The sequence below is a fragment of the Eleutherodactylus coqui genome, chromosome 11 (genome assembly GCF_035609145.1).
Source record: "Eleutherodactylus coqui strain aEleCoq1 chromosome 11, aEleCoq1.hap1, whole genome shotgun sequence".
Lineage (NCBI taxonomy): Eukaryota > Metazoa > Chordata > Amphibia > Anura > Eleutherodactylidae > Eleutherodactylus > Eleutherodactylus coqui.
The window spans coordinates 77,745,372-77,771,684 of NC_089847.1; the positions used below are offsets into that span (position 1 = coordinate 77,745,372).

Genomic DNA, 26,313 nt, shown 5'->3' on the forward strand with positions numbered 1-26,313 from the left:
ATATAACTCAGGAATTCTAATAATTCTGAGTGGACATCAGAAATGGTGACATTATGGGAATGGGAAGATCCCTGTCTCCAAATAATAATGATGTCATCCAAGTATCTGGCATACCACACCACGCTGTCAATGAATGGATTAGATATAGAGAAAATATAAGATTCTTCCCACCAAGCCATATAAAGTATGGCTAAAGTGGGAGAGAATTTCGACCCCATAGGAGCTCCTACCAACTGTAAGAAAAATTGATTATTAAAAATGAAAAAATTATGAGTGAGGAGAAACTCTGTGCAAAGCATGATAAATTCTCTCAGTTCACTACTATATTCGCTATACTCTCTCAAATGGTAGTGTAAAGCTTGTAAGGCAGCGTGGTGTGGTATACAGGTATAGAGACTGACAACGTCGCATGTTACCCAAATGTAATCCTCCCGCCACACAAATGTATCCAATTTTTTCAAAACACTACTGCTGTCTTTCAGGTAACCCGGTACTCGCATAGCTAGTGGTTGTAAAGATTTGTCTACCCAAGCACTAAGTCTTTCACATAGAGAGTCAATTCCTGAAATAATAGGGCGCATAGGAGGAGGGAAAGAGTCCTTGTGCGTTTTGGGAAGGCCATACATAAATGGGACTTTTGGGTTGGTAGGGATAAGATATTCTCCCATATTAGTAGTAATAACACCTGAGTTGGATCCCAATTGTAATAATTCATGCAATTTTTTAGAAAAAACAATCGTAGGGTCTCCTTGTAATTTTTTATAAGTAATCCTATCCTTAAGGATGTGATTAATACAATTAATGTATAGGGTGGTGTCCATGATAGTAATATTTCCCCCTTTGTCTGACTGACAAATCCTGATGTCTTCATCTTTAGATAACCACGATAGCTCAATTCTCTCCCTCTTCGTCATATTATTGGATCCAGAATGTCCATATTGATTGTCCTTAGTTTGTGCCTGTAACAACTTCAGTTCTTTTTCCATAATCATTTGAAAATCTTCTACAACCTGTGTGCGGGTTTGTGTTGGATAGAAGTCAGGATTGGGTGTTTTTATGTTGATCCTGTGTGTAAGGACATCAGCTGTAACTGATTCCCTATGTAGATGATGTAAGTCTAAAAGGGCAGCTGTGTCTTTCGGGGTTAAATCCTCAAAAGTGTCCTGTATAAATTCTCTTTTAGTAGCTGGAGTAAAAGAGTCATCACTGTTAATTAAATGTTTTTTCACCATTAGATTGCGGACAAATTTGTTGAGATCCAGAAGAGTATGAAAAAGGTTGAAAGATATGTCAGGAACAAAATTAAGTCCTTTATTAAGTACATTGATCTGATTTTGTGTCAAAACCCGTGGTGTGAGGACTATGATGTTGTTGTCCTCTATTTGTTTCTCCTGGATGGATATCTTCTTCTTATGTCTGTATCGCTTGCGTCGTTTTTTGAAGTAGATGACTTATGCTGGACTCTATGGTCCTGCTCTTCAGAATATGAGCATTCCCAGCTGGAGGTGTCATACGTTCTATCTGATCCTTCCTGATCTGAGGAGGAAAAGGTGACTGTAGAATTGCGTCGTGTGGGACCCCTCCTAGTTTTTAAAATGGATCTAGGGCGATGAGCAAGCCCATCTCTCCAACCATAGACTTTATTTTCCATATAGTCCTTTTTATCCCGTTCAAGTTTGGAACATTTTGTTTTTAATATATTCTCTTCCAATTTCTGCATATTAATATTGATGTTATCCAAAAGCTTTGTAAATTCATCTTTTCCCATTGATTTTATAAGTTTTTCTTCAGATAGTTTGATCTCCTGTTTTAGAGTGTCCAGCTTAATCTGTTCCTGGTCCACTATTAATTTCATTAATTCCAAAGAACAGGTGGATAGAGCTTGATTCCATTTATTTAAAAATTCCTCATTATATAGTGTGGTGGGGATTTTTTTGAGGCGCAATCCTCTAGGAATCATACTTAGCTCCAGATACTTAACCAGTGAGTTCCTGTCCCACCAGGTTTTAATTTCACTCCTCTTTTGTTTTTCCAGGTTATATCTTAATAATTTTATATCCTGATCAGAGGAAGAAGATGCTGTATCAGTCATGTTGAACATTTGTGTCAATTTTTGCATCCGAGATTGTAATACATGTCCCTCTTGTGAATCCATATTCAGAAATAGAGAAAAAAATGGAATGAAAAAAAGAGAAAACAACAAGGCTTCCTTTCTTTTTTTCTTCTTTTAGTGAATAAGCCCCCTGATCAAAGCATAAATCAATTATGGCTGTGCTTTATAATGCAAATATCAATCAGTCCTGCATTGCAATAAGTAGGAAGTAGCCTACTAATATATATATGCGTAATGTGGTTCCAAAAGGAAAATCAAGACTGCGGGAGGTGGCCCCAACCCATGCATGTGAATAAGCCAAAAAAGAGGGATATGGGCTCACCTCACCAGCAGTAACTTTCAGTGTTGCAGGAAAGAGAAAACAGCAAGGCTTCCTTTCTTTTTTTCTTCTTTTAGTGAATAAGCCCCCTGATCAAAGCATAAATCAATTGTGGCTGTGCTTTATAATGCAAATATCAATCAGTCCTGCATTGCAATAAGTAGGAAGCAGCCTACTAATATATATATACGTAATGTGGTTCCAAAAGGAAAATCAAGACTGCGGGAGGTGGCCCCAAGCCGTGCATGTGAATAAGCCAAAAAAGAAAAATGTGGGCTCATCTCACCAGCAGTAACTTTCAATGTTGGAGGAAGATCTGGGATCCAACAGGAGCTCCATCCTCAAGTAGCCGACGGCAAACGGCCAGATTCCATATGAGCAGAAAATAGAGATGGAGGGGAGCTGCTACCGTTAAAAATTTCTTTCTTTATTGAATAAAATAAAGCATACAGCTCACAAGTGCACGCTGAACGCGTTTCGGCAAAAGCCTTTGTCAACAGCTATGAGGTATGGAGTACATAAGACATTTATAGACCAAATACAAATTAAAATCAAAGGAGAGATACCTGTGTATGTTAGCTTGTCAGGGGGGGAAATGGTTGAGGGATGGTATAGAGGGTGTGTTTTTTTTAAATTTTTTTCATAATTTTATTTTTTTCTTTTTTATTTTTTTCTTTTTCATATTCTTTATCTATTTATCGCTATGTAAATGTATTTCAGATATCCATATGCATACTTGTTTCTCTATCTGTCTGTTTTGAATCCTCTTGCCACAAATCTCTGTATGCTGGTTGTAACATGTGATGTAATTAGCTCTTGAACACACCCTCTATACCATCCCTCAACCATTTCCCCCCCTGACAAGCTAACATACACAGGTATCTCTCCTTTGATTTTAATTTGTATTTGGTCTATAAATGTCTTATGTACTCCATACCTCATAGCTGTTGACAAAGGCTTTTGCCGAAACGCGTTCAGCGTGCACTTGTGAGCTGTATGCTTTATTTTATTCAATAAAGAAGGAAATTTTTAACGGTAGCAGCTCCCCTCCATCTCTATTTTCTGCTCATATGGAATCTGGCCGTTTGCCGTCGGCTACTTGAGGATGGAGCTCCTGTTGGATCCCAGATCTTCCTGCAACATTGAAAGTTACTGCTGGTGAGGTGAGCCCACATTTTTCTTTTAAGTGTGTAAGCAGTGTGTCGAGAGTTTACGGATGTGGACGAAGGGAACACACGTGATAAGTTGCAATTTGGTATACCTATAGTTTGGCGAAAGCCTAGAGATCATTCCAGTGACTGTTACTTGTGTATCGTAAAAACTTCAGGATATAGCAAAAAAAAAGAAAAATAGAGTATCCTAGTCTATCATCAGCTTTATGTTCAGTGTTTCATTCGGCTGAAATCCCAGTGTCCATTTTCATTGAACTACTCTCTCTAGAAGAACATGATTATGGTGAAGAAATAAGTGATAGCAAATTTGAAGATGTATTCATTTGTAAGGGATTTGATCAGCATGAGATGAATGATTTGGCACAAAAGTTCTGCAAAAATTTACAAGTGACAGTGGATTAGTATTATTCTATCTTGTCACCACCAGGAAGCTAGGGGTTTGACAGGGCTTGGATGCAGGAACGCCCGTGTCACACCTCTAGCTCCCCGAGTGGTGACTTCTCAAAGGTCCTAGCAGCACAGTGTGTAGTGATTTTTGCCTTGTCTGGACGGTTAGGGATTAGTGTACCTGTTAGGCTTACATTATTAGCTGAAAAGGCTTCCATGTAGGAGAAAAAAATAATGTAAGCCTAACCCCAAAACACCCCTAACCCTCGTGGCAAGGCTAAAATCACAGCACTGTTTGGTCGGAGAACAGCTTGCTTCTACATGTGGGGGGACTTACACTGCTGGCCGCAAACAGAGATGAGTCCGCCCCACCGGCTATCTTAACCGCTTAGTTCTGCAGACCAATGCCTCTCCGCTCCCTCCTTGCCGGCCGCTACAACAGAGCAGAGCCACGGATCTTCACACTGCTCCCGCTAGTTACTGTGCGCCAGGTATAGTGACAGCGGCCCTGGTAAGGGGGAGGCACACTAAGTGCAGCGCTGCAGCCTGGGAGGCCGCTGCCACCGCCGGGGGAACGTGCTGCTGGGGACACTGCAGACGGGAGAGTGACAGCTACCAGGGTAAGGGGAGTCCACAGGCACTCCTGCGCTGCTGGGGAAAGGCCACTGCCGCCAGGGACAGTGCAGGTGGCGATATTGACAACAGCCCCGGTAAGGGCAGGACACAGCCAGTGCAGCGCTGCTGGTGGGAGGGCGCCGTAGCCTACAGTCACAGCAGGTCTAGCAGCACACATGCGGTATACTCACATCAGCATACAGCTGTGCTGTGCTGAGTGGCAGGACCTGCTGTGAGGCCAATAAATGACAGCCTATCAGGAACAGGGGGTGTCACCCCTCCCCCTGCCCTGTCAAGCACCAACTATCTTCTCACCACTCACACTTCCGGTGGTGACAAGATACAATAATACCCAGTGGCTCTGTGTATTGCCATAACATGCATGGTGTAATAGAGGAAATGCATCTATAACTCAAATGAATGGCGACTGTTCATTGATGGCTCAAAGCGGAGTTTAATGTGTGTCGTCCTACACAATGCAATTTATTTGGTGCAGTCCCAATTGGCCATTCGGTTTCTCTTTGTGAAGAATATGTATACATAAAGATAGTCATTGAGTTGTTGCAATATCACAAACACAATTGGATCATCTGTGTTGACCTCAAAATGGTATCCTTCCTTCTTGGTCATCTACGTGTATACACAAAGTATCCTTGTTATCTCTGCATGTGGGACAACAGAGCTCATGAGAAACATTGGGTGGAAAGGAACTGGCCTCCAAGATCTGACCTTGAACCTGGTGATCCAAACATTCTACATAAGCCACTTGTTGACAAAACATTATATTCCCATCTTCACATGAAACTGGGTCTCATGACACAATTTGTTAAAGCTTTGCCAACTGAAGAAGACTGTTTCACATATCTGGTTTTGGAATTTCCTAGCAGCGTCACTGTACATGTTTACCAGGAAGCATGTACGGTGACGTATGTACAATTAAACTGCGGCCTCTGATTAGCCGCAGCAGACACATGACTTCCGCTGGGCTGTCTACCCGGAAGTCGCTGCCGATATTGGCGGCAGCTCATTGCTGCATCCCAAGGCTTCAGGACTTTCGAGTATGCCCTCTTTTTTTTGTTTTAGGCCGGGCTGAGCAGGTTGACTAGTTCTTGTTGCAATGACAAAACCCCTTTAATTCATAATCTCCCCAAGTGGTTAGAGAAGAGGTGCAGGCAATAAAAGCGGAACCAATCTCTCAACCTCAGTCAGGCCCCTCTATACTAGAAGAAGGGTCTGTACTCGTATGTCCTCTACATCCGAATTATTGGAGAGCGTAATCTGAGGGAGAACTTTGCAACGTAACAGCCCCGTGACTGGAAAAAATGTTACATATATAATAGCTTTGTTGGTAGAGTTGCTGACTGTGATGCTAGGGTGACCTCTGTCTGCCTTTTTTATTAAAAAAAAATAAATAAAAATTTCTCACCCTTTTGCATTAGGGAATTGTTAATAGTGGTGTTAAACGTCCAACAGCCGAGCTCGGTCCGGGACGAGATGGTTAGGGGGTTATGGTCGCACCGTAAAGAGTCCCAGTGAATGTAACGCCTTGTAACAAGCGGATGGGAGCACGCAGTGAAAAGACTGCCTATATTCCGAGAGTTTAAAGATAGGCTTTTGTTTGCGCCCAATGACACTAAACTGGAGTTAGGTGCCCAAAAATTATTTATAAGTGGCCAAAGAAATCAAGAAGAACTCCTTGCCGTTCGAGTATTCTTCCCAGCTGAAGGACTCCATGAAATCATAGGAGACTACATCCAGTCTTCTAGAAATAAATACAGCAGCCAACTCTGTGGCATGCTCAACGTACTTGCGCCTCTCACAGCTAGAAAACCATCTGAAGCTGGCAGGTGCCGCAGCAGAGCCGTACGCTTTCAGCCAAAAACAGTGTTTGAAAACTCTGCAAGGCGTTGCCCTATGGCTTAACGCCTGGTAAGGAGACACTCTCTCTAAAAAAAATAAGCAGTATTCCATTCCCATCACAGGGGGGAGTATTTATTTAGGGCAGAACTAGACAAGATCCTAGAGAAAGCAGGAGCTAGGGGAAAGGTTTCCCCACCGATCACCTACCCAAGAGGAAGCTTTCCTTCCGTAAACAGGCGTACCAGCCCAGGGAAAAGGAGGCAAGGGTGAGAGCCCCTCTTTACCCCAAGACAGCCAAATCCAGATAAAAGGTCATGGAGGGTAGGCGCTCTCAGGTCTTGGGGAGATGGAACCAGATAACTGCGAATCCCGGGGTACTGCAGATATTTCAGGAGTACAGAATACAATTCTTGGCCCCCCCCAAAAGCTTATAGTTAAGCCAGACCAGTCCTCTCTTCTCCAAAGGGAGATTGGGGCAGGCGGTTGGGGGCTTAATACATCTGGAAGCTGTTATCCCAGTTCCTTTTAGTGGAACAGTTTTTAGTTTATTACCGTTCCTTTCAAACTATGCTCAATTTAAAATCCCTTAATCAGTACATTTTGAAGTTTAAAATGGAGGCTATTAGGTCCACAATTCCCTTGTTAACTTGTTAATCAGCGCAGCATCATGCACACGGTTGACCTCAAAGATGCGTACTATCATATTTCCATCCAACTGACCTACCAAAAACATTTCAGATTTGCTGTTAAAATGGGTTCAAATATCATGCATTTCCAGTTTGTCTGCCCTTAGTATTTCTTCTGCATGCAGATTGTTTTCCAAGGTAAATGTTGAGCTGATTGGCTATATCTGGGATATAGGAATTAACATCTTTCGTTTTCTAGACAATCTACTAATTGTTTTGGTCAGCTAGAACTCTATGGAGAGTCACCCGGGTCACAGACCGTTAAACTTATCAGAGTTAGGTTGACGTATCAATTTTGGAGAATCCAGACTAAGGCCTCATGTCCACTAGCTAAATGGAATTGTGGATTCTGCTGCGGATTTTGCCCATAGAGAATCATTGGCCATCCGTGGGTCCATTAAATTGATTTTTGCACCCGCGGATGGCATTTTAGGAGAATTGCGTTTTCACGCGCGGGAGAAAAAACGCGGCATGCTCCATTCTGCTGCTGATCGGCAACATTGCTATCACATTGATAGCAATGTGTGCGGATATCTGCATGCAAAAAAAATACCATTAAAAGCGAATCCGCGGCAGATTCTGCGCAGATTGTATTTTTCAAGTGGACATGAGGCCTAAATCCAGACACACCGCGTCAACCTCTGTGTTGGAGCCGGCGCTTGTAACTGCAGCACGTCTCACGCGAGCTGTGCCTGCAGTTACAAGCGCCAGCCACTACACAGAAGTCGGCGCAGAGACATCCGCTGCTTCAGCTCCGACCTCTATGTATTTTCGACGCTGACAGCATGCACCCACTAAGCTGATCAGTCAAGGTCCCGAGCGACGGACCCCAGACGATCAACTAGTGATTGCCTATCCTGAGGGATAGATCATCCGTAGTATTCTCCCTGGTAAACCCCGTTAACGTGCTGCTTTCTACAGCACATTGAACGATACGAAAACAAAACCCGAAAACCTGCGGTGAATTTTTTTCTGCACTCCAACCCATTAAAAAAAGCTGTTTTTCCAATGTATTAAAAGATACATTAAATTGGGCTATTCAAAGATACACCTCCTGCAAAAGTTATGGCTCTTAGGAGGTGAAGATGAAACACAAAGAGCTGCTTGTAGCACTGAGGGATTAAAATAACACTTATGGGCACAACTGCATAGAAAAGTATATTTGATCAAAATTGTCTGTCTGTTTTAAGGAACTGCTTATTTTTCTTTGACAGATCAGCTCCTCGTCTACAAGTCTTGGCTCACTCACTTCTGTTACCCCTCTAAATAACACCTCAAGCAGCGACACTTCTATTTCCAGGTAATAATTTATTTCCTTAGCTTTTTGTAAAATTGTATGAAGTAGTGCACCTACTGTACTTTGCATATGTCACCAATTTTTGGTGTTTTTTTTATTGTACTTTTACATTAGTACTGTATAACTGAAAATTACAGGGTTTCTTCCCCCTCTCTCGCCCTCTTTCCCCTTTCCTTTTTTGGCGGAAAATGTACAGTAAAGACCAAATTAATAATAATAAAATTGTATTGCTATAAAGTGGTTTCATTTATCAAAATAGTCTAAAAGAAAACCTGTTGCTTATAGCAACCAATCACAACACAGCTTTCATTTTAATAGATCACTGGAAGTCATGAAAGCTGAGCTCTGGTTGCAATGGCCAACAGGCAGTCTATTACACCGTTTTGATAAATGATGCCCAGTATATTGTAGTTGTATTTTTGTTGAAGCGACATGTCATTAGTTGAAATGTTCTAGGTGCTACAGCAGCGACTGTTACTTACTGCGTACAGTCTGTCCACAGAATCCTGGTCCTGGTGGTAAAGCCCTCCTGCGCATGCACAGGATTTGCCTCTGTTTTGTCTTGTCTGGTAATCTATTGTACAACATTGTTGGTGATTTGTTTGATTGCAAAAATGGGTGGGAAATGTGATATTTTACCTGTTGTAAATAGAGTAAAAAAATTCTTCAAAATACCTTTAAAGATTCAGCCCAAAATAGGTAGATAAATGTCATACTATTTCATAAGTTTTATATGTGCTTTAAATTCACTTCATAATCCCTGCCGAACTTCGGCATCTTAGCCACATGGTCTCCGCACCTCTTTCTTATGAGACTGTAGTTGATGAAACTTGGTTACTCTTCTATAAGTGATCTGGATTAGATGTGCATGTTGTTTAGACTCCTACCTCAGGTGCCGTTTTGTGAATCCTTAGAACTGCTATCACGGTGTAGCAAGCATCACGGGCTGTCAGACAAGGCTTCATGATGATGTGGAAGAGCCGACCTGTTACCTGGACAATGCAGCAGGGCTATGCAGGTGACTTGAAAACGTAGCTGTGTGGAGCAGGCAACAGACAATGTAGCTGAGCGGTGCTAGTAGCAGACCGGTGGAGCAGAGTTGCACAGGGAACAGTCCAGACAAGGCTGGGTGACCTGGATTAGCAGTTAACAGGACCCCACCAAGAATAAATTGCATGGATACTCGGGAAAGACCTGACTGGGGGGTCCCAAGACATAAAGTAATTGAAACAAAAAATTCCTACGCTAACAAGAAGTTTGTGTAAAAATGATCAACCAAAGTTAATAATCAGTATTTATTAGTATTAAGAGAGAGAAAAATAAAATTACAGGGTATTATGCAGCACATGTCGGCGATACTGTGCCGCCTTTCTGAAGCATCAAGTGTACTGACATCAGCTGTATTTACATAGAGACAAACGAGCACATGACACTAAGGGGAGGGAGGGATTAAAGGGAGCGGGAATGCATGCCAGCTTTTACATACCTTTAAAACAAAACACAGAAGTATACAATTCCAAAAGGAAGGAAATATTCTAAAGAGCTTTATACGCGACCTGCCGTGGCTACTGTGGAAATTCAGTTTCGATTATAAAAGTCCTGTAGTTGTATTAGGCTTTCTCAAAGAGTTGTATGTGCGGCTTCTAGCATAAGCCGGAGCTATGAGGTATTAGTACAGGTAAGGGAATGAGATTTAAGAAGCCCAGAGGGAGTATGGGATGCATGTTTAGGATACACTTTCTTTCAGTGGCATATAGATGAGGGAGTAAGCCTAATGTCCACGGGCGGATTTGAGCCACTGAAATCTGCGTGGATCCGCCGCCCATAGAAATGAAGGGAGCTTCCGTGATTGATTTTTAGGTCCGTGGATTTGATTTTATGGTATTTATTTCCTATCCGCGCGGATCTAAAATCGCAGCATGCTCCATTTTCATCGCGGATTAGCTACGTCAATGGTCACATGATTTTCAGAGCGGCTGCGTCATCCTGGCAGGTCATGTGATAGGCCTATGGGGAGGGACAAAGCTAATGTGAAAAAAAACTTAATTGGCCATAGTGGTTGGCAGGAGGGATGCAGGCCTCTCATGGCTGCGTCATCCTGGCAGTTACATGATACATCTACCGAGAGCATAGAAGGACAAAATTACTATGTACAGCATGGTTGGCAAAACAGGTCCTTGGTATAGGAATAAAAAAATGCTGCATTAATAAAACCAAATGGGAAATTAAAGTCTGAATACCAAGTAGGAGTATACTTATCTCCTATATCTAGTAATTAATGTCCAAGTGCGGCATATAATACTTATGACCGGACAAGGCTGGGTAACAGAAGGTGACCTGGTTTAGCAGTTAACAGGACCAGATCAGTCCGTTCTTTCCCGAGTATCTATGCAGTTTATCCTTGGAGTCCCAAGACCTAAAGTAGCTGACAAGTTCATTAGGAATAAGGTCCAATGTCCGCATGCGGGATTGATTTGCGGAACCCGTGTGGAAGATCCACAAGTCAAGCCACCCATAGAGAAACATGGGCATCCGCAAATGAAATAAAGCATGCGGATTTGATTTGCGGATTTTTTTGCGTAGAATACAAATCGCAGCATGTTCCATTTCAGTGCGGATCTCACATGAATGGCTTCCATTGAAGTCGATGGAAGCCATCTGTTCTATTGCCTGTCCGCAATTGAATTGTAGATTCTGTATGCATCCGCAGACCAGAAAATAGAAGACCCGAAAAGGTAACCCTGTGCCCTCGACTGCTGGTAAGGTCAGATTCCGCTGCGGGCTCCCGAAAGTGAAATCCGATCAGCCCGTGGACATTAGGCCTAACTGTGGCAATCTAGACCAAACAGAGTTAACCAATGCATTGCCAGTGTAATGTCAAAAGTTGCATGTCCTGGCCAAGAATTCCGTGGCCTGTTGCTAGGCCCCCGCTGTACCATGTCACAACCTCTGCAGAGATGCAGACAGATGCCACCAAAAAGGAGAGCAGAAACTGTTATAGAATTGGAGTTTACATTGAGCTTATAAGAAACAAAGGAGTTTATTGAGCTTTGATAAGTGCCTCTTGTTCATATAAACTCAAATTGTCTCTGTACATAATATAAGAAACATCTGATTCTATTTAGTATTAAAAGTCACATTTTTAAGTGTCTGAATGAAAAGAGTATAAATAGAACACTTTTTAATTTGTTTAAATAGTATATTGTAGTTGTGCTGTTGGGGATTTTTTCCTACCGTGAGGGCCCTGCAGTGGTTTTTTCCTTTAAATTTATTATGATGTATAATTTTTTTTTTTTTACATTTTGTTTTTGTTGAAAACTAAACTTCTTTTAAAGTAAGTAGAAATGCTTGGGGTATAGAGTTTCCAAAGATAGTACACATTAAACAAAACTGTTCCATTACAATTCAATAATAATGTTCAGCAATTGGGATCAGTGACAGATAACGTGAAGAAATTGCTTTACACTACCGGAGTAGAGATACAAAGCAAAGTATGTGCAAGGATCCACTCCAACTTAGGTCAATGCCCTACTCTGCTGTAATAAACATAAACAATGCTATAAAAGTGGTAAAATAAACTAACTTAGAAAGCAGCTATCCTGAGAAGTTAAAGGGGTTGTCTCATGAAATCAAGTGGGGTTATATACTTCTGTATGGCCATATTAATGCACTTTGTAATATACATCGTGCATTAATTATGAGCCATACAGAAGTTATTCACTTACCTGCTCCGTTGCTAGCGTCCCCGTCGCCATGGATCCGTCTAAATTCGCTGTCTTCTGGCGATTTTAGACACGTTTGCGCAGTCCGGTCTTCTCCGTGGTGAATGGGGCCGCTCGTGCCGGAGAGCTGGTCCTCGTAGCTCCGCCCCGTCACGTGTGCCAATTCCAGCCAATCAGGAGGCTGGAATCGGCAATGGACCGCACAGAGCTCACGGTGCACCATGGGAGAAGACCCGCCGTGCATCGTGGGTGAAGATCCCGGCGGCCATCTTGGTAAGGTAAGTAAGAAGTCGCCGCAGAGCGGGGATTCGGGTAAGTACTAAACGTTTTGTTTTTTTTTAACCCATCCCTTGTGTTTGTCTCGCGCCGACCGGGGGGGCCTATTGAAAAAAAAAACCCCGTTTCGGCGTGAGACAACCCCTTTAAGGTGTCCAGTAGAGTACCTGGCAGTAATCGTATAGCGAGCAGGTTATCTGAATCCATGACCCCATTACAAAGGAAGATTACTTACAGGTTCCCAATCTCTAAATATATAAGCCATAATGTCCTTGTTGAGATACAACTCTACCCTCCATAGAGCAATTATAATGAATGCTGGGAATCAGTTCTGCAATGGTAGGTGGATTTTGTGACTTCCAGCTCTGCTCTATCAACAATTTAGCCACTACAAGGCAAGAGTTCTATCTGAAGGTGGTAAGTCTTCCAAACCCACATTAAGTAAACTTCATGCAGGAGACTAGAGTGGAGGCCACGTTTGTGGCACAACTGAGGGCCCCAACTGCTGTGCCAAAGCTGGCAACTTGCACCTCCACTTCTCTGAAGCGGAGTAGACTGCATGTACGTATATTCACCACCAGGTTAATCCTCTAGCACCGATACCCAGAATCCTCACATTGAAAGAGAAATGTAAAACAAAACATTAGTAATTGATTCTTTGTCTCTTGGGTTCAGGCTCAACAGACTAAAAGTTTTTTAAAAGTTAGCGGACAAGCAATACTATGCTTGCTAGCTGATGACCTCTTGCTGGTTTATGGTCTCAAATTTGTAATCTGAGACTGGGCAAAGTGATTGGACGATGACTGGATTAAAAATGACTAATTCCTTTTGTCTTCAAAAACCGAGTAAGCCATGGGTCTATCTAAGGGTAGTTTTTACATGGGTTGATCATCCCAGAAATCACATCTCCTGTGCTTTCACACAGGAGCAATGATCGCTCAGCGAACAGTGTGCTGGAGACCCTGCTGCATTCAGCGTAAACAGGCAGTTATTCAGAATTCAATGACTGCTGTGTGCACGGCCCACAGTCACTTGTTTTTTAAGTTACCTGAAAACCAGATGCCCCCGGGAAGTGAGCAATCCTTGCTCATTTGCCTTGTAGTGTCCCCTGTTCACATGGGATGACAGTCGCTCATAGTCACTCTTTTGAGCAATTTACTTGTGCAATTGTTGGCCTGTGTAAAAGTATCTTTAAGCTGCCTACCAACTATTTTGGCTTTGGACTGGAAAAATCTGATTATTACCCTCTAAACTATGTAACAAGTCAAAGGGAATTTGGGTTTGTGTATCCTTAGGATACAGTTCAGACCCAAATGGATATTAAAAGGAACTTTTTTTTTTTTTTTTTTTTTTTTAAAGCTCATAAAATTAATTAGTGATCCAAACAAAAAAAAAATAGGATATTTAAACCACACGATGAATCATGTAAAATTGCTTATTTTGCTAATCCTTACCTTACAAAAAAGCAATAAAAAGTCATATGAAGAATAAAATGGTACCAATAAAAATTGTGGCTCGTCCTGCACATACGCTCTCTTACAGCTCTGTTGATGGGGAAAAAAAGTAAATTATAAAGTTTTTTCTTTTGTTTGTTTTTTTCTTGTAAGATATCACCACAATTGTCCTAGACTGGAGAATAAGATTATTTTCTCTATCATGCAGTAAGCGCTGTAAAATGGGGGGATGCAATTTAAGAAAATTGAACTAGCTCTGCAAGAAATGTCCTCATACTGCTATATTGATGGAGGGAACTTAAAGGGGTTGTCCCACGACAGCAAGTGGGGTTATACACTTCTGTATGGCCAAATTAATGCACTTTGTAATATACATCGTGCATTAAATATTGGCCATACAGAAGTTATACACTTACCCCCTCCGGCGCTGGCGTCCCCGTCTCCATGGCGACGATGAAGCCTCTTCTCTGGTCGCACGAACAGTCGCGCTTGCTCACAGAGGAATCCTTTTCTGTCTCCCTCTGGGCTCACGAGCTGCGTCCTGGCTCCTCCCTCTTCTCCGCGTCATCGTAGCTCCGCCTCCATCACGTGGTGCCGATCAGCCAATGAAGTGGCTGTAATCGGCAGTGGAACGCAAGACTGGAGAAGAAAATCCACGGTGCACCATGGGAGAAGACCCGCAGTGCACCGTGGAAAAAGACCAGCGGCGCCATCTTTGAAAGAAGAAAAGAAGAATCTTCAAAGCTGCAGAACAGGGATGCAGGTAAGCAAATTTTTTTTTTAAAAATAACAAATGCATTCTTTTTAACTGTCTGCTAAGGTGGGGTCTGTTGAAAAAAAATGTTTTTGATTTCGGCGCGGGACAACCCCTTTAAGGAAAACGCCCTACACCACAATGTTTGCAAATTAAACCACATTTATTAGGTCATCTTAAGAAAACTGATACATGGAGCAGACTAGCTGGAAAAGAACCTCAATTGTTTTAGAATACTCCTTTCCCAGAGTGTACCATAGTATCATACAGACTGGTTTGTATGACCATCAGGACATGTGTAGTACACCCCATGTACAGTAATCTGCAAATTTGGCAGATAATGAGGTAGAGTACAGGAGTTCTGATTTTTGTAATTACAAATCTGATACTGTTTGTTTTGTAGCATAGAATTTAAACATTTGGGTTATTTCAGTGTGTTTGCAAGTCTTGCTAACATGATGACCACACTTGGGGGAAATCCTGTCATTAACCACATGGACCGTTTGTTATGTTAGCACAAATACATACTGAGCAAAAATATTGACCCCAGAATTGGTGCTTGTCTGGAAACCTAATAAACCTAAAATGCCAATATCTTATGCAACAGTCCAGCTAAGACCCTGTTTCCCCAAAAATAAGACAGTGTCTTATATTAATTTTTGGCTGCAAAAGATTTTACTTTTTTCATGTATAGCTGCCTGGACACTATTTATATTGGGTTTTTTTTAACTAACTAGGGCTCAATTTTGGAGTAGGGCTTATAATTCAAGCATTGACAAAAATCCCGACAACATGCTAGGGCTTATTTTCGGGGTAGGTCTTATTTTCAGGGGGCGGGGCAGTCATTTGTTTTATAATCTCAACTTGTTTATAATGTGAACTGTATTTTGTAAGAAGAGAGAAAAAAACCCCATCCTATTCCGATACCTGGGCTTCTTGCATAGCTTTCTCATCTTGTTTATATTGACCTGTAGCCAATAAATTTATTCTGTCAATCTATGAAACAATGTGTTTGGTTCTGTTAAGAGACCGCTAGGGATAACCGCTTTTACTAAAGTACCTGTATGAATTAGAACTCTTTGTACCTATATGTTCTCCTCTACATTGATAGCTGTTGTTAAAGTAGTTTGTTGCCACGGGTTTCTGAAGCGGGCAAACGTCAACTTTGTGTGCTTCCAATATCTGTCAATATGTCCAAGAAATTGCTGGACAATCATAGGTAGCTGTAAATTGAAGGTTCACAGAATTAAACGTATCGAATAATTGAGTCTGCATCATCCTTAAGGCTAATGCCCACGGACATGAGCACAGCGGAAGTATCGTGAGAATACACGTCACCTCCCACCACCAGGCATGTCATACACTGCACTGCGCCGGGTTGCCTGACGGGACTTTCGCAGCAGATTCGGAGAGGTGAATATGGGGTCTTTGTGGGGCGCCATGTCAGACTCCGCTGTGATATTCCGCTGGCGGAGTCCTACACGGCTGTGGGCGGAGGCCTTAGTACCACACTATACCAGGAGGTTGTCTATATAACAACCATGCCACCTGATATTGAGGGAAGTGGGAAATAGAATTGGTGTCCTCCAAAACAAAAGTCTTTACCCACATCACAATGTAAATATTAGCCAGGGAAGAGGAACCCCACCAACAGCACCACCCAAATTGACTCTCCTGTTTATGGATGTAAGATTGTTTACATTTAATTTCTTTATGCCTCATTTTATAAGCGGGATATCAATAGGTAAATTTTTTTTTCTGGTGTATAATTACTGTACTGTCTCAAAAAATGTTGTCAATGCCTGTAATGCTTCTGAATGTAGAATTGATGGGTAAAGAATAGAGATGAGCGAACGTACTCATTTCGAGTAATTACTCGATCGAGCATCGTTATTTTCGAGTACCTGGCTACTCGGGTGCAAAGATTCGGGGGGCGCGGGGGATGGCGTGGGGGTAGCAGTGGGGAACAGGGGGGAGCTCTTTCTCTCTAACTCTCCCCCCTACTCCCCTCTGCAACCCCCCGCTCACCCACGGCGCCCCCCGAATCTTTTCACCCGAGTAGAGAAGTACTCGAAAATCGCGGTGCTCGGGCGAAGAAGGGGCGTGGCCGAGTACGCTCACTCATCTCTAATAGTGAACTATCCCATCACAAAAAAGTGTTCATACATTTTCAGACCACATGAACTGATCAATTTAAGTAGTGGCTTGTTTTATATCCCCAATTGAGATTAGGAAGTCGGCTGACCTGTAGTTGTAGATGACGATCCACCCATTCTCCCAACCTCTCTCAAAGATCCAGCAGCAGTGGGCCTCAATGAAAATTTCATGGATCTTTGGGCGTGAGTAAAAGATGGGTATTACTGGATGTCCTACATTGATGTCATATTTCTGTATAGTAGCACCAATTGCCATAACCTCATTTAATAGACAGCTTTCAATAAACAATGTATCTATTGGATCCTCACTAAAATAACCACAAATGGTTTAATCACATACTTCCACCCGCTCTTATCTGTAGAATGAATTAATAAATCCTTGTTTTTGGGTTACTTAAGAACAGTCCACATGTTTTCTGAATTTGAGTCTTACTTAGGGTGAATGCAGACGGCCGGGTCAGATCCTGCTGCAAGAATTCGACCCGTGCCCCTGCAGTGACCCGCATCTCACCTCCTCCGGAGTCTTCTCTCTGCTCTGCAATGTGCCAGCTGGTGCATAGCCGCACATGCGCAGAGCAGAGCCGGCACTTCAGCGGTGAAGTTTCTGTGCGGCCTCCTCGAGGCTCGCACAGAAGTAGGACATGCCGTGATTTTTTTACATTTTTATTTTTTTTTACCATGCGAGTGTTTACGTGGTCGAATTGCTGCGGTCTGCATAGGATTGCATAAACCAATGCAATCCTATGGCAGCGTGCATGGGCGGATATTCTGCGGCAAATCCCGCCGTGGAAGTTCCGCCCGTGTGCATTCACTCTTTATTATGAGTTTCCAGAAGTATTAACAACTGCAGCTAGTTTAGTAGGTCATTTTCTATGCTCTTTTAAAATAAATCTAATGCCCTAGGCCTTGAATGTATATGATAGAAGTGTGTTTTATTCATAGAAAATGACCTATTCATATCCATAGATTAGTCCCAGCCCATGTTATAATTGTTGACGAGAAATGATATTGCATTGGTCTTGAAATCTAACGTTCACTGAAGAGGAGCATACAGTGCTTGTAATATCAGTGACCTAGGTGTCTTCATTTATTAAGTAACTGTCCATCTCGAAAATGACAGTGGAGTGTAGGAAAGCTTGTGAATTTATTAGTATACATTAAAGGGGCACTAACTCTTCAGATAACTTATGCTCATTTACAAGCTTGTGCTAGTCTTGTCATTTCTATAATATAGGTTTCTTGCAGACGTCCGGGTCAGATCCTGCTGTGAGAATTCTTGCAGCAGGATGCGAGCCATGCCCCTGCAGTGACCCAGCGCTTGCCTTCTCTCGGCGCCTCGCTCTGCAAGGCTCACACAGAAATAGGACATGCTGCGATTTGTTTACCGTGCGAGTTTTCACGCGGTCAAATCGTGGCTGTCTGCATAGGATTGCATTATCTAATGCAATCCTATGACAGCATGCACGGGTGGAAATTCTGCGGGAAAACCTGTTGTGGAATTTCCGCCCATGTGCAGAAGGCCATACTTACATTAAAAATTTAATTTCTTTACTACCGTAAATCAAATTTGAAGTGTCTGCCACTAGGAGTCTCCCTTCTAGTTTCTTTGCAATCCACTCTTTCATAGGTACAGAGCTTCTGTAGTAATAGACATGGGGACATTTCTTAGCAACCGGGGGAGGAGCTATCCTTACTGGGGTACTACAATGCACTCAGAGCCTGCAGGCTAACATATCTGCGGACACTCTGATGATTTCCACAATCTCTGCCTCTCCTACTGCTGCAGCATGTGTGTGTCTGTGCACACATAATAGTGGGTTTACTAACCATTTGGCTAGAATGTTTGTGAATGCCTGATTCATTCTGGGAGAGCAAAGGGGTAGGCAATCAAATACTGCCTCTCTGCTGATTGGATCAGAAACAGCGCTATGCAGCATGGGAAGCCAGGTCAAGGAAGTGCAGGTCAGTGAACTACTGGCACACTGTTAGGCTTGCTATAGGCCCCTGCATGAAATTAGAATGCAAACAGCAGGGCAACCTAAAAATGGAGATCACCTGAAAATCAAAATTTATAAACCTGAAACAGTGGAAACCGCAAGTGAGTAGGTAAGGAAAATCTGTTGTATTTTAGAACACTCCGGTACAATTTAAATTCAATGTATCAATTTTTTGTGTTGAAGCCCAAGACTTGACTCAGCAGAGAGATTAGTCTCTTTGTAAGGCCTCATGTCCACGGGCACGCACAGATTCTGCTGCTGAATCCCGCAGTGGAATCCACCCGTGCCTGGCGACATAAGCATAAAAACACAAGTTTTTCCCTCTCCGGAAACAGTGCGGGTCTCCTCCTTTGCGGCCGGATCTTCTTCCTTCAGCACGGCGGATGCATCCGGGTACGCAGACCGACGTGCCCGGCGCGTGTGCCTTACCTTTTTTCTTTTGAATCTCCTGCGTATCCGCGGCCCGTCCGCAGTGACAGCTGCAGGTGTGTCACCGACCGGGCGGCTTTCATTGACTTTAATGGAAGCCATCCCTGCGGGATCCGCAGGAAAATAGAGCATGCTGTGATTTCTTCCTGTGCGTGCGTTCCGCACGACAGGGGGAAAAAAATCACATCCGCATGCGTTTTGCTGTTCTGCGGGCACCCATGCACCCCTATGTGCGGCTTGATTTGCCAAACTCCCGCATCGTGCGTTGCGCAAGTCAAATCCGCCCGTGTGAATCGGGCTTAAGGGTGTGCCTAGACAAGTTCTCTACAGGGTATTTATATGTGATATCTGCCCCTCTTTACTCATTTCCCTCTTCTTGTCCTTCCTCCCTGATCCTTGAATCTGATTTTTTGAACATGACTACTGATGATATGTTCTTCAATAGGGGTTTGTATGCAGAGGATCTGGGGTGGGAAGGGGGTCAAACCTGCTCCAGACAATGCGGCTGCCATCTATTTCTTAGAGCCAACACCCGGCCACAACTACTGCCATAAGCAGGACCACTTATCGGAGATGTTTAACCCCTTAAATACCACAATTCTGACAGCGGCTTTTTAAAGCCACAATCGATGTTCGGGGGTTGCCGTTCAGTTGCCATGGCAGTCGGGGGCCTTCTGTGGCGTGGCTTGACTGCCTGTCAGATCGTGGTATAATGTAATGCTATGGTAAGTTACTGTAAAAATTTGTTTAAAAAGTCTTATTAAAAGATAAGTCACATTGCAGCTCCTTCATGCGTCAACACAGAAATTTGGGCCAGCTAGGAGTTGGCATAGCTTTCTGGATTATTTATGTCAGCTTCTGGTGTAAATTAATTAATTAGCGACCGCCAATACTTCTTTTTTACTGATACTGAGCTGGAAGTATGACATAGACCTCCTGTCTGCCTATTAGACCCCACCTCCAGCAGAATCTTATAGGCTGTTGTCATAGGCTTAGTAGAATGCAATATATAAGTAATGCAGTGTACTATTCTAGCGATCGATAATTGCATCTTCAAGTGCCCTTTACGGACTAAAAAATAGCATTAAAAAGTTCAATACAGTTTAGTTTAAAGAAGAAAATGCGGTTTATAAAAATACACGTTTTTTCCCCCCACAAAACCCCTCTTTTAAAAGGATAAAATAGCCCCCGAGTTTTGTAAAACTCAACACATAAGTATTGCCACGTTCATAACGACCCGGACAATGCAAACATTTTATTTATCGCACATGGGGACTGCTGTAAAAATAAATTAAAAGCAAACACCAGAATTACTCATTTTCTTTTGTTCCCTTCCCAAATAACGCAATAAAAAACAATCTAAAGGGCACATACCACAAAACGGTACCAATAAAAACTACAACGCTTCCCGCAAAAAAAGACTTTACATGGCGCCGTTGCTGGTAAAATAAAAATGTTGTGTCTTAGAATGTAACAATGCAGATTCAATTCATGTTTAGCACAATAAAACTTTTTTTTTTTTAAAGTAGTAAAACAAAGAAAAAATGTGTTAGGCCCCCTGCACACGAGCAGAAATTTCGCGGCAGGATTTCCCATAGAAAATACGCGCAGAAAGCAAATCGCAGCATGTTCTATTTCTGTGCGCGTCTCGCAGTAGTCATGTTCAAATGAATACTTTTACCACATCTTCTTCTTCTGCCTCCTCCAGTCCCCCGGGTCACCTCACCTCTAGCAGTCTGGATCCTCTTCTTCCAGTTATGTAGCATCCATTTTTGGCATTCTGCTTCCTGGAGGTCGGTGTACGCTACGGCACTAGTGATGTAGCGTTCACTGCCTAGTGGGGAATGCCGAATGCTATTCCAGGCTGTTGCCGAGACTGCGCATGTGCGCTGTCACGCCGCGAGTGTTCATATACTATTGCCACGAGAATGTACCAAACGGCACAGAAAGAAGAGCATTCATTCGGCTGGAGGTGATGTGACCCAGGGGACTGCAGGGGCCAGAAGCAGATGCGGTAAGAAGACTGCATGGGGATGAAGAAGTAAGTATTGATTCCGTTTTGTTTTTTTCTGATGACAGAACCCTTTCAATGACCAGGCCAAATTTTAGAAATCTGACGTATGTCACAGGACAGGTACAGAACATTGGACGTAGAACATGTGAATGTCCCCAGGATTTTGTAGTCCTGCTGTGTATTGGGGATTTGTATCCTGTCTGCAGTCCGTACAAGTGAGCAGGTCTTACAGCTCCTTACCTTACAGGGATAAGTTCCTCTTTGTGTGTCAGGGGGCAATGCACTCCTGATTATAAAGTTCCTTTCATTTGGCACTTAAACATAGCATGCATGTGGAAACCATCATGTAAAGTACTCTGCAATGGCATTATACCAAAGCCTGTTTGGCCCAAATATATCCAATTTGTACTGCTGATTTGTTGGAGGAGAAATGGACTTGACAAAGACCCTTGTGCTTAGGGTTGAAACGTTGTATGGGCACAATAAAGACATCGCTTTAATTTAAATCCCTGGAGTGCTGCTCTTCTCTATTTCGTTTGGCTGATGTACGTCTGATCCAGGGTCCAGGATCGTGTTGAGCGTGCACCTTACATTTGAGATCATCCTTCCTTTCAAGTTAAGGTGTTGTGAGTGCTGTGGCAAATTGACTATCTTTAATTAGGGACTGAGTGTTTAAGTATATGGTCCCAAGGACCCCTTCCCTAGCATTGATCAATATTGACGAACACACGTTCCACTGAAATTTCGAATATTGGAATGCAAAGTGTTCAATCTATCCATATTGTGACGTTAGAAAACTGTAGATATTCCCACCATAGGAGAAACTATTAATTTGATTAAACGTATGTTTTTGAAAAAATGCTAGCATGCAACACCTTTACATTCTCCAAGATTCGGTCTATTTGGAAAGCCTGGACATCGAGCAGCCATTGTATATTGGGGTGATTTGCAAATTCTTTTTCCACTGTAGGCCTATATGTTACTCCTCTTTTAGAGAAGTATCTGGAACTCTAGCAGACTCCTTTTACCTGGTAACTACTTGCCTATTTGCTTACTTATTGTTTATAAGTTAATGGTCTCTATATATTCCTATTGTAAGACTCAAACAATATCTAAGCTACTCTGTATGACATCTGGTGTGCAACGAATGGACAAATATTTTATAGTAAATACCATTAAAACAAATAAAATGACACCCAAAGCATCTTACTACCACTGATGGAACTAGAGCTACAGCCTGGTTCTATCAGAACGAGCTCAGTTTGTCCAAAACTATAATGTCCTCTACTCCTGCAGAACTAACTCTGCTCGGGGTAAACTGTAGGAGGATTAAAGGTTACGCCTTCCTGCATGCATTAAGTTATGATCTTATTGGTGTATTACCTCTTCATATTTCTGCATATGCCAAGAATTCAATAATTTGTTTAAAATCACTGTCCTGTGTAACATGGAACATTGATCGGAGATGTAAAAACTGTATTAAAAAAATAATTTTTTTTTTAGGTCTGGTGATGATCTTACCGGCAGTCCAAAGGTGAAGATGGAGAATAGCTTAACCGCTTGTATAAGTGGATCAAACGGTGCAAGCTTTCAAGCAACTTCAAGAACTCAAGCAGTGCTTGTTCCAGGACTGTCTGACGCACTAACTACTAGATCTGTTGTTCAGGTATGAATTCTTTTCCCTTTACTGTATTTTGTTGGGTAGGTCTTGTGTCATGTAGTAAAACTACATGTGATTGTAGATTCTTCTTTGGTGTATATGTGTTTGGCCCTTTTACACTCCATGGTTTTATTTATCAATAAAATAGTTGATTTCAGTTATTCTTCTGTAGGGGGTTTTCTGTGAACTGTAGATTCTTCCACAGATTTAACAAAGTCTCACTTGACTGTGGTAACTTTCTTTTATCTTAAGTCAGTGGTTCCCAAACTTTTTCAGCCGTGGAGCCCTTTTTGAAGCAAAAATTTCTCGTGGAGCCCCGAAGCGGGACAGAGGGAGGGGTTATAAAAAAGACAGAGCCTTTAAAGATTTTTTTTAAAAAGCACAGGTAGGAAAGCTGGAACAAGGATGGGCTGTTGATATAAATTATATTTAAAATTAATATGCTCTGTAATTAAATTCCGCACCACATGTCAATATCTGCACGGGTTTTGTTCAGATTTTTTCCACAGCGCATGGATGAGATTTTCAAAATCTCATCCACTGTGCTGCTACAGCTACTGTAAATTCCAGAGCAAATGTAGTAATAGTGAACCCTTGTATTGGTCGCCCCGGTAGTAACAGCGGCCCCTATATTGGCCCCGGTAGTAACAGCGGCCCCTATATTGGCCCCGGTAGTAACAGCGGCCCCTATATTGGCCCCGGTAGTAACAGCGGCCCCTATATTGGCCCCGGTAGTAACAGCGGCCCCTATATTGGCCCCGGTAGTAACAGCGGCCCCTATATTGGCCCCGGTAGTAACAGCGGCCCCTATATTGGCCCCGGTAGTAACAGCTATATTGGCCCCAGTAGTAGTATTAACCCGACGGTAGCCCCAGTGGTAGTGTTGACTCTACGGTGGCCCCAGTGGTAATGTTGACTCTACGGTGGCCCCAGTGGTAATGTTGACTCTACGGTGGCCCCAGTGGTAATGTTGACTCTACGGTGGCCCCAGTGGTAATGTTGACTCTACGGTGGCCCCAGTGGTAATGTTGACTCTACGGTGGCCCCAGTGGTAGTAATAGCCCCTTAGTGACAGAACATATTTCTTGCTTTAAGGACTAGGCGATTGTCATTACATTGCAAGAGCCGTAAGTTCTTAACATAGCCTTATGCGGGGCTTGCTTTTTTTTTTTTTTTTTGTGTGTGTCAAATCATATTTTTTATTGGCACCACTGTGGGGTGTATATATTATATTGTATTTTATAACTTTTATTACATTTTTGGGGGGAGATATTAAAAATTGTTTTGTTCTTTCAGCGGTCATGATTCAGTAAAAATATTATACCGTATATACCGGCGTATAAGACGACTTTTGAACCCCGAAAAATCTGCTCTGAAGTCGGGGGTCGTCTTATACGCCGGTAATACCAAAAAAAAGTGTAAAAAAAAAATCATTACTCGCCTCCCCCGGCGTTCTGTCGCGCTCCGGCAGGATGTCGCTCGCTCCTCGTCCCCGGCGCAGCATTGCTTTCTGAATGCGGGGCTTGGAATCCCCGCCTCCAGAAAGCTAATACACACGCCGTCAGCCAGTTACAGCCATTCAATGACAGCATTGAATGGCTGTGATTGGCTGAAGGCGCACGTGGCTTCAGCCAATCACACTATTCAATGCTGTCATTGAATGGCTGTAACTGGCTGACGGCGTGTGTATTAGCTTTCTGGAGGCGGGGATTCCAAGCCCCGCATTCAGAAAGCAATGCTGCGCCGGGGACGAGGAGCGAGCGACATCCTGCCGGAGCGCGACAGAACGCCGGGGGAGGTGAGTAATGATTTTTTTTTTTACACTATATTACCGGCGTATAAGGTGAAAGTTGGGGGGTCGTCTTATACGCCCCGTCGCCTTATACGCCGGTATATACGGTAATAACTTTCTTATCTGGATCAGCACGATTACTGCAACACCAAGTTTATGTAGATTTCTTTATTCTTTACTACTTTTGCACAATAAAATCCCATTTTTAAAGAAAATCAATTGACTCTGCATTGCCGCATTCTAAGATCGATAGCATTGTTTTTCCAGCAACGGAACTGTGGCTGGGCTTGTTTTTTGCAGGTAGAGATGTAGTCTTTATTGTTAGTATTTTGAGGTACATGTGACTTTTAGATTCCTTTTTATTATGTTATTAAAATAGCAAATTATTTTTACAGTGTTTACCATGTGTAATAAATATTTTCATTGTCTGGGTCGTTACAAATGTAGTAATACCTATTTTGTGCTGCTCCTTATTAAATATTGTATTTTATTTTTTATCCATTGAAAAAAGTGTTTTATGGCAACAAATGCATATTTTCTTTAAACTGGATTTTTTTTTAACCTTCAATCAAACTTTATTTAACTTTTTTTGGTGCTCTTTTTTAGTTCCTAAGGGAGACTTGAACTTGCGATAGTTTGAACGCTGGGATATTACACTGCATTACTTATGTATTGCATTCTAATAAGCCTATGACATCAGCCTATTAGACTCTGCTGGAGGTGGGTCCTTATAGGTAGTTACATTGCAGACATGATGGCTTTTGTCAGGCTTACATCTATCATGGGAACCTAGAGTTACTTTACAATCACACTGCAAGATACTGAGAGGTGACGGAAGGAGCCTCCTCTACCTTTCATTTGCTTAAAGGGGTTGTCCCGCGAAATCAAGTGGGGTTAAGCACTTCTGTATGGCCATATTAATGCACTTTGTAATATACATCGTGCATTAAATATGAGCCATACAGAAGTTATATACTCACCTTCCCTGCGCTGGCGTCCCCGTCTCCATGGTGCCGTCTAATTTCAGCGTCTAATCGTCCGATTAGATGCGCTTGCGCAGAAGGGTCTTCTCCCTTCTGGTCGGTCCGGGCACGAGCGCCGTTCTGGCTCCGCCCACTTCTACGCGGCATTGCGTAGCTCCGCCCCGTCACGTGTGCCGATTCCAGCCTCCTGATTGGCTGGAATCTGCACACGTGACGGGGCGGAGCTACGCGATCTTGCAGTTAGAGCAGGAGCCAGGCTGTCAGCAGACAGCCAAGCCACTGCCTTAAAAAAAGTATGTGCAGGTTAAAAGCCCATTAGTGAGGTAAAAAGGAGTATTGGCTGTCACTAAGGGGTTAACCCCACAGTAGTCCCAGTAGTAATAGCCCCCCACCCTAGTTACTTGGGACTGAAATAACTTCTTTATGGAACAATTTGAGTCCCTGTTTATTTATAATATGGAGTTCTTTAAAACTAATGTGGTTAAGTACTGGCAATACATTGATAATCTTCTCTATACCTGGAGTTTTATCAACCATTTAAAATATAGCACTTTGGGTTGTTTTTAACCTAAAGGAAAACCTCACATATTTAGACTTGGAGTATATGACAAAGGGTACTTTAGTTTT

General features: G+C 42.6%; 1 protein-coding gene across 1 annotated transcript in view; it reads left to right on the forward strand.

The window, feature by feature from the left end:
- Positions 1 to 26,313, forward strand: part of EDC4 (enhancer of mRNA decapping 4) — a 226,702-nt gene that overhangs the window by 156,697 nt on the left and 43,692 nt on the right. Inside the window, exons 16-17 of the mRNA XM_066582703.1 lie at positions 8,367 to 8,452; positions 22,755 to 22,917. Of these exons, the coding sequence (XP_066438800.1) occupies positions 8,367 to 8,452; positions 22,755 to 22,917 (249 nt within the window). The remainder of the gene's footprint in view (positions 1 to 8,366; positions 8,453 to 22,754; positions 22,918 to 26,313) is intronic.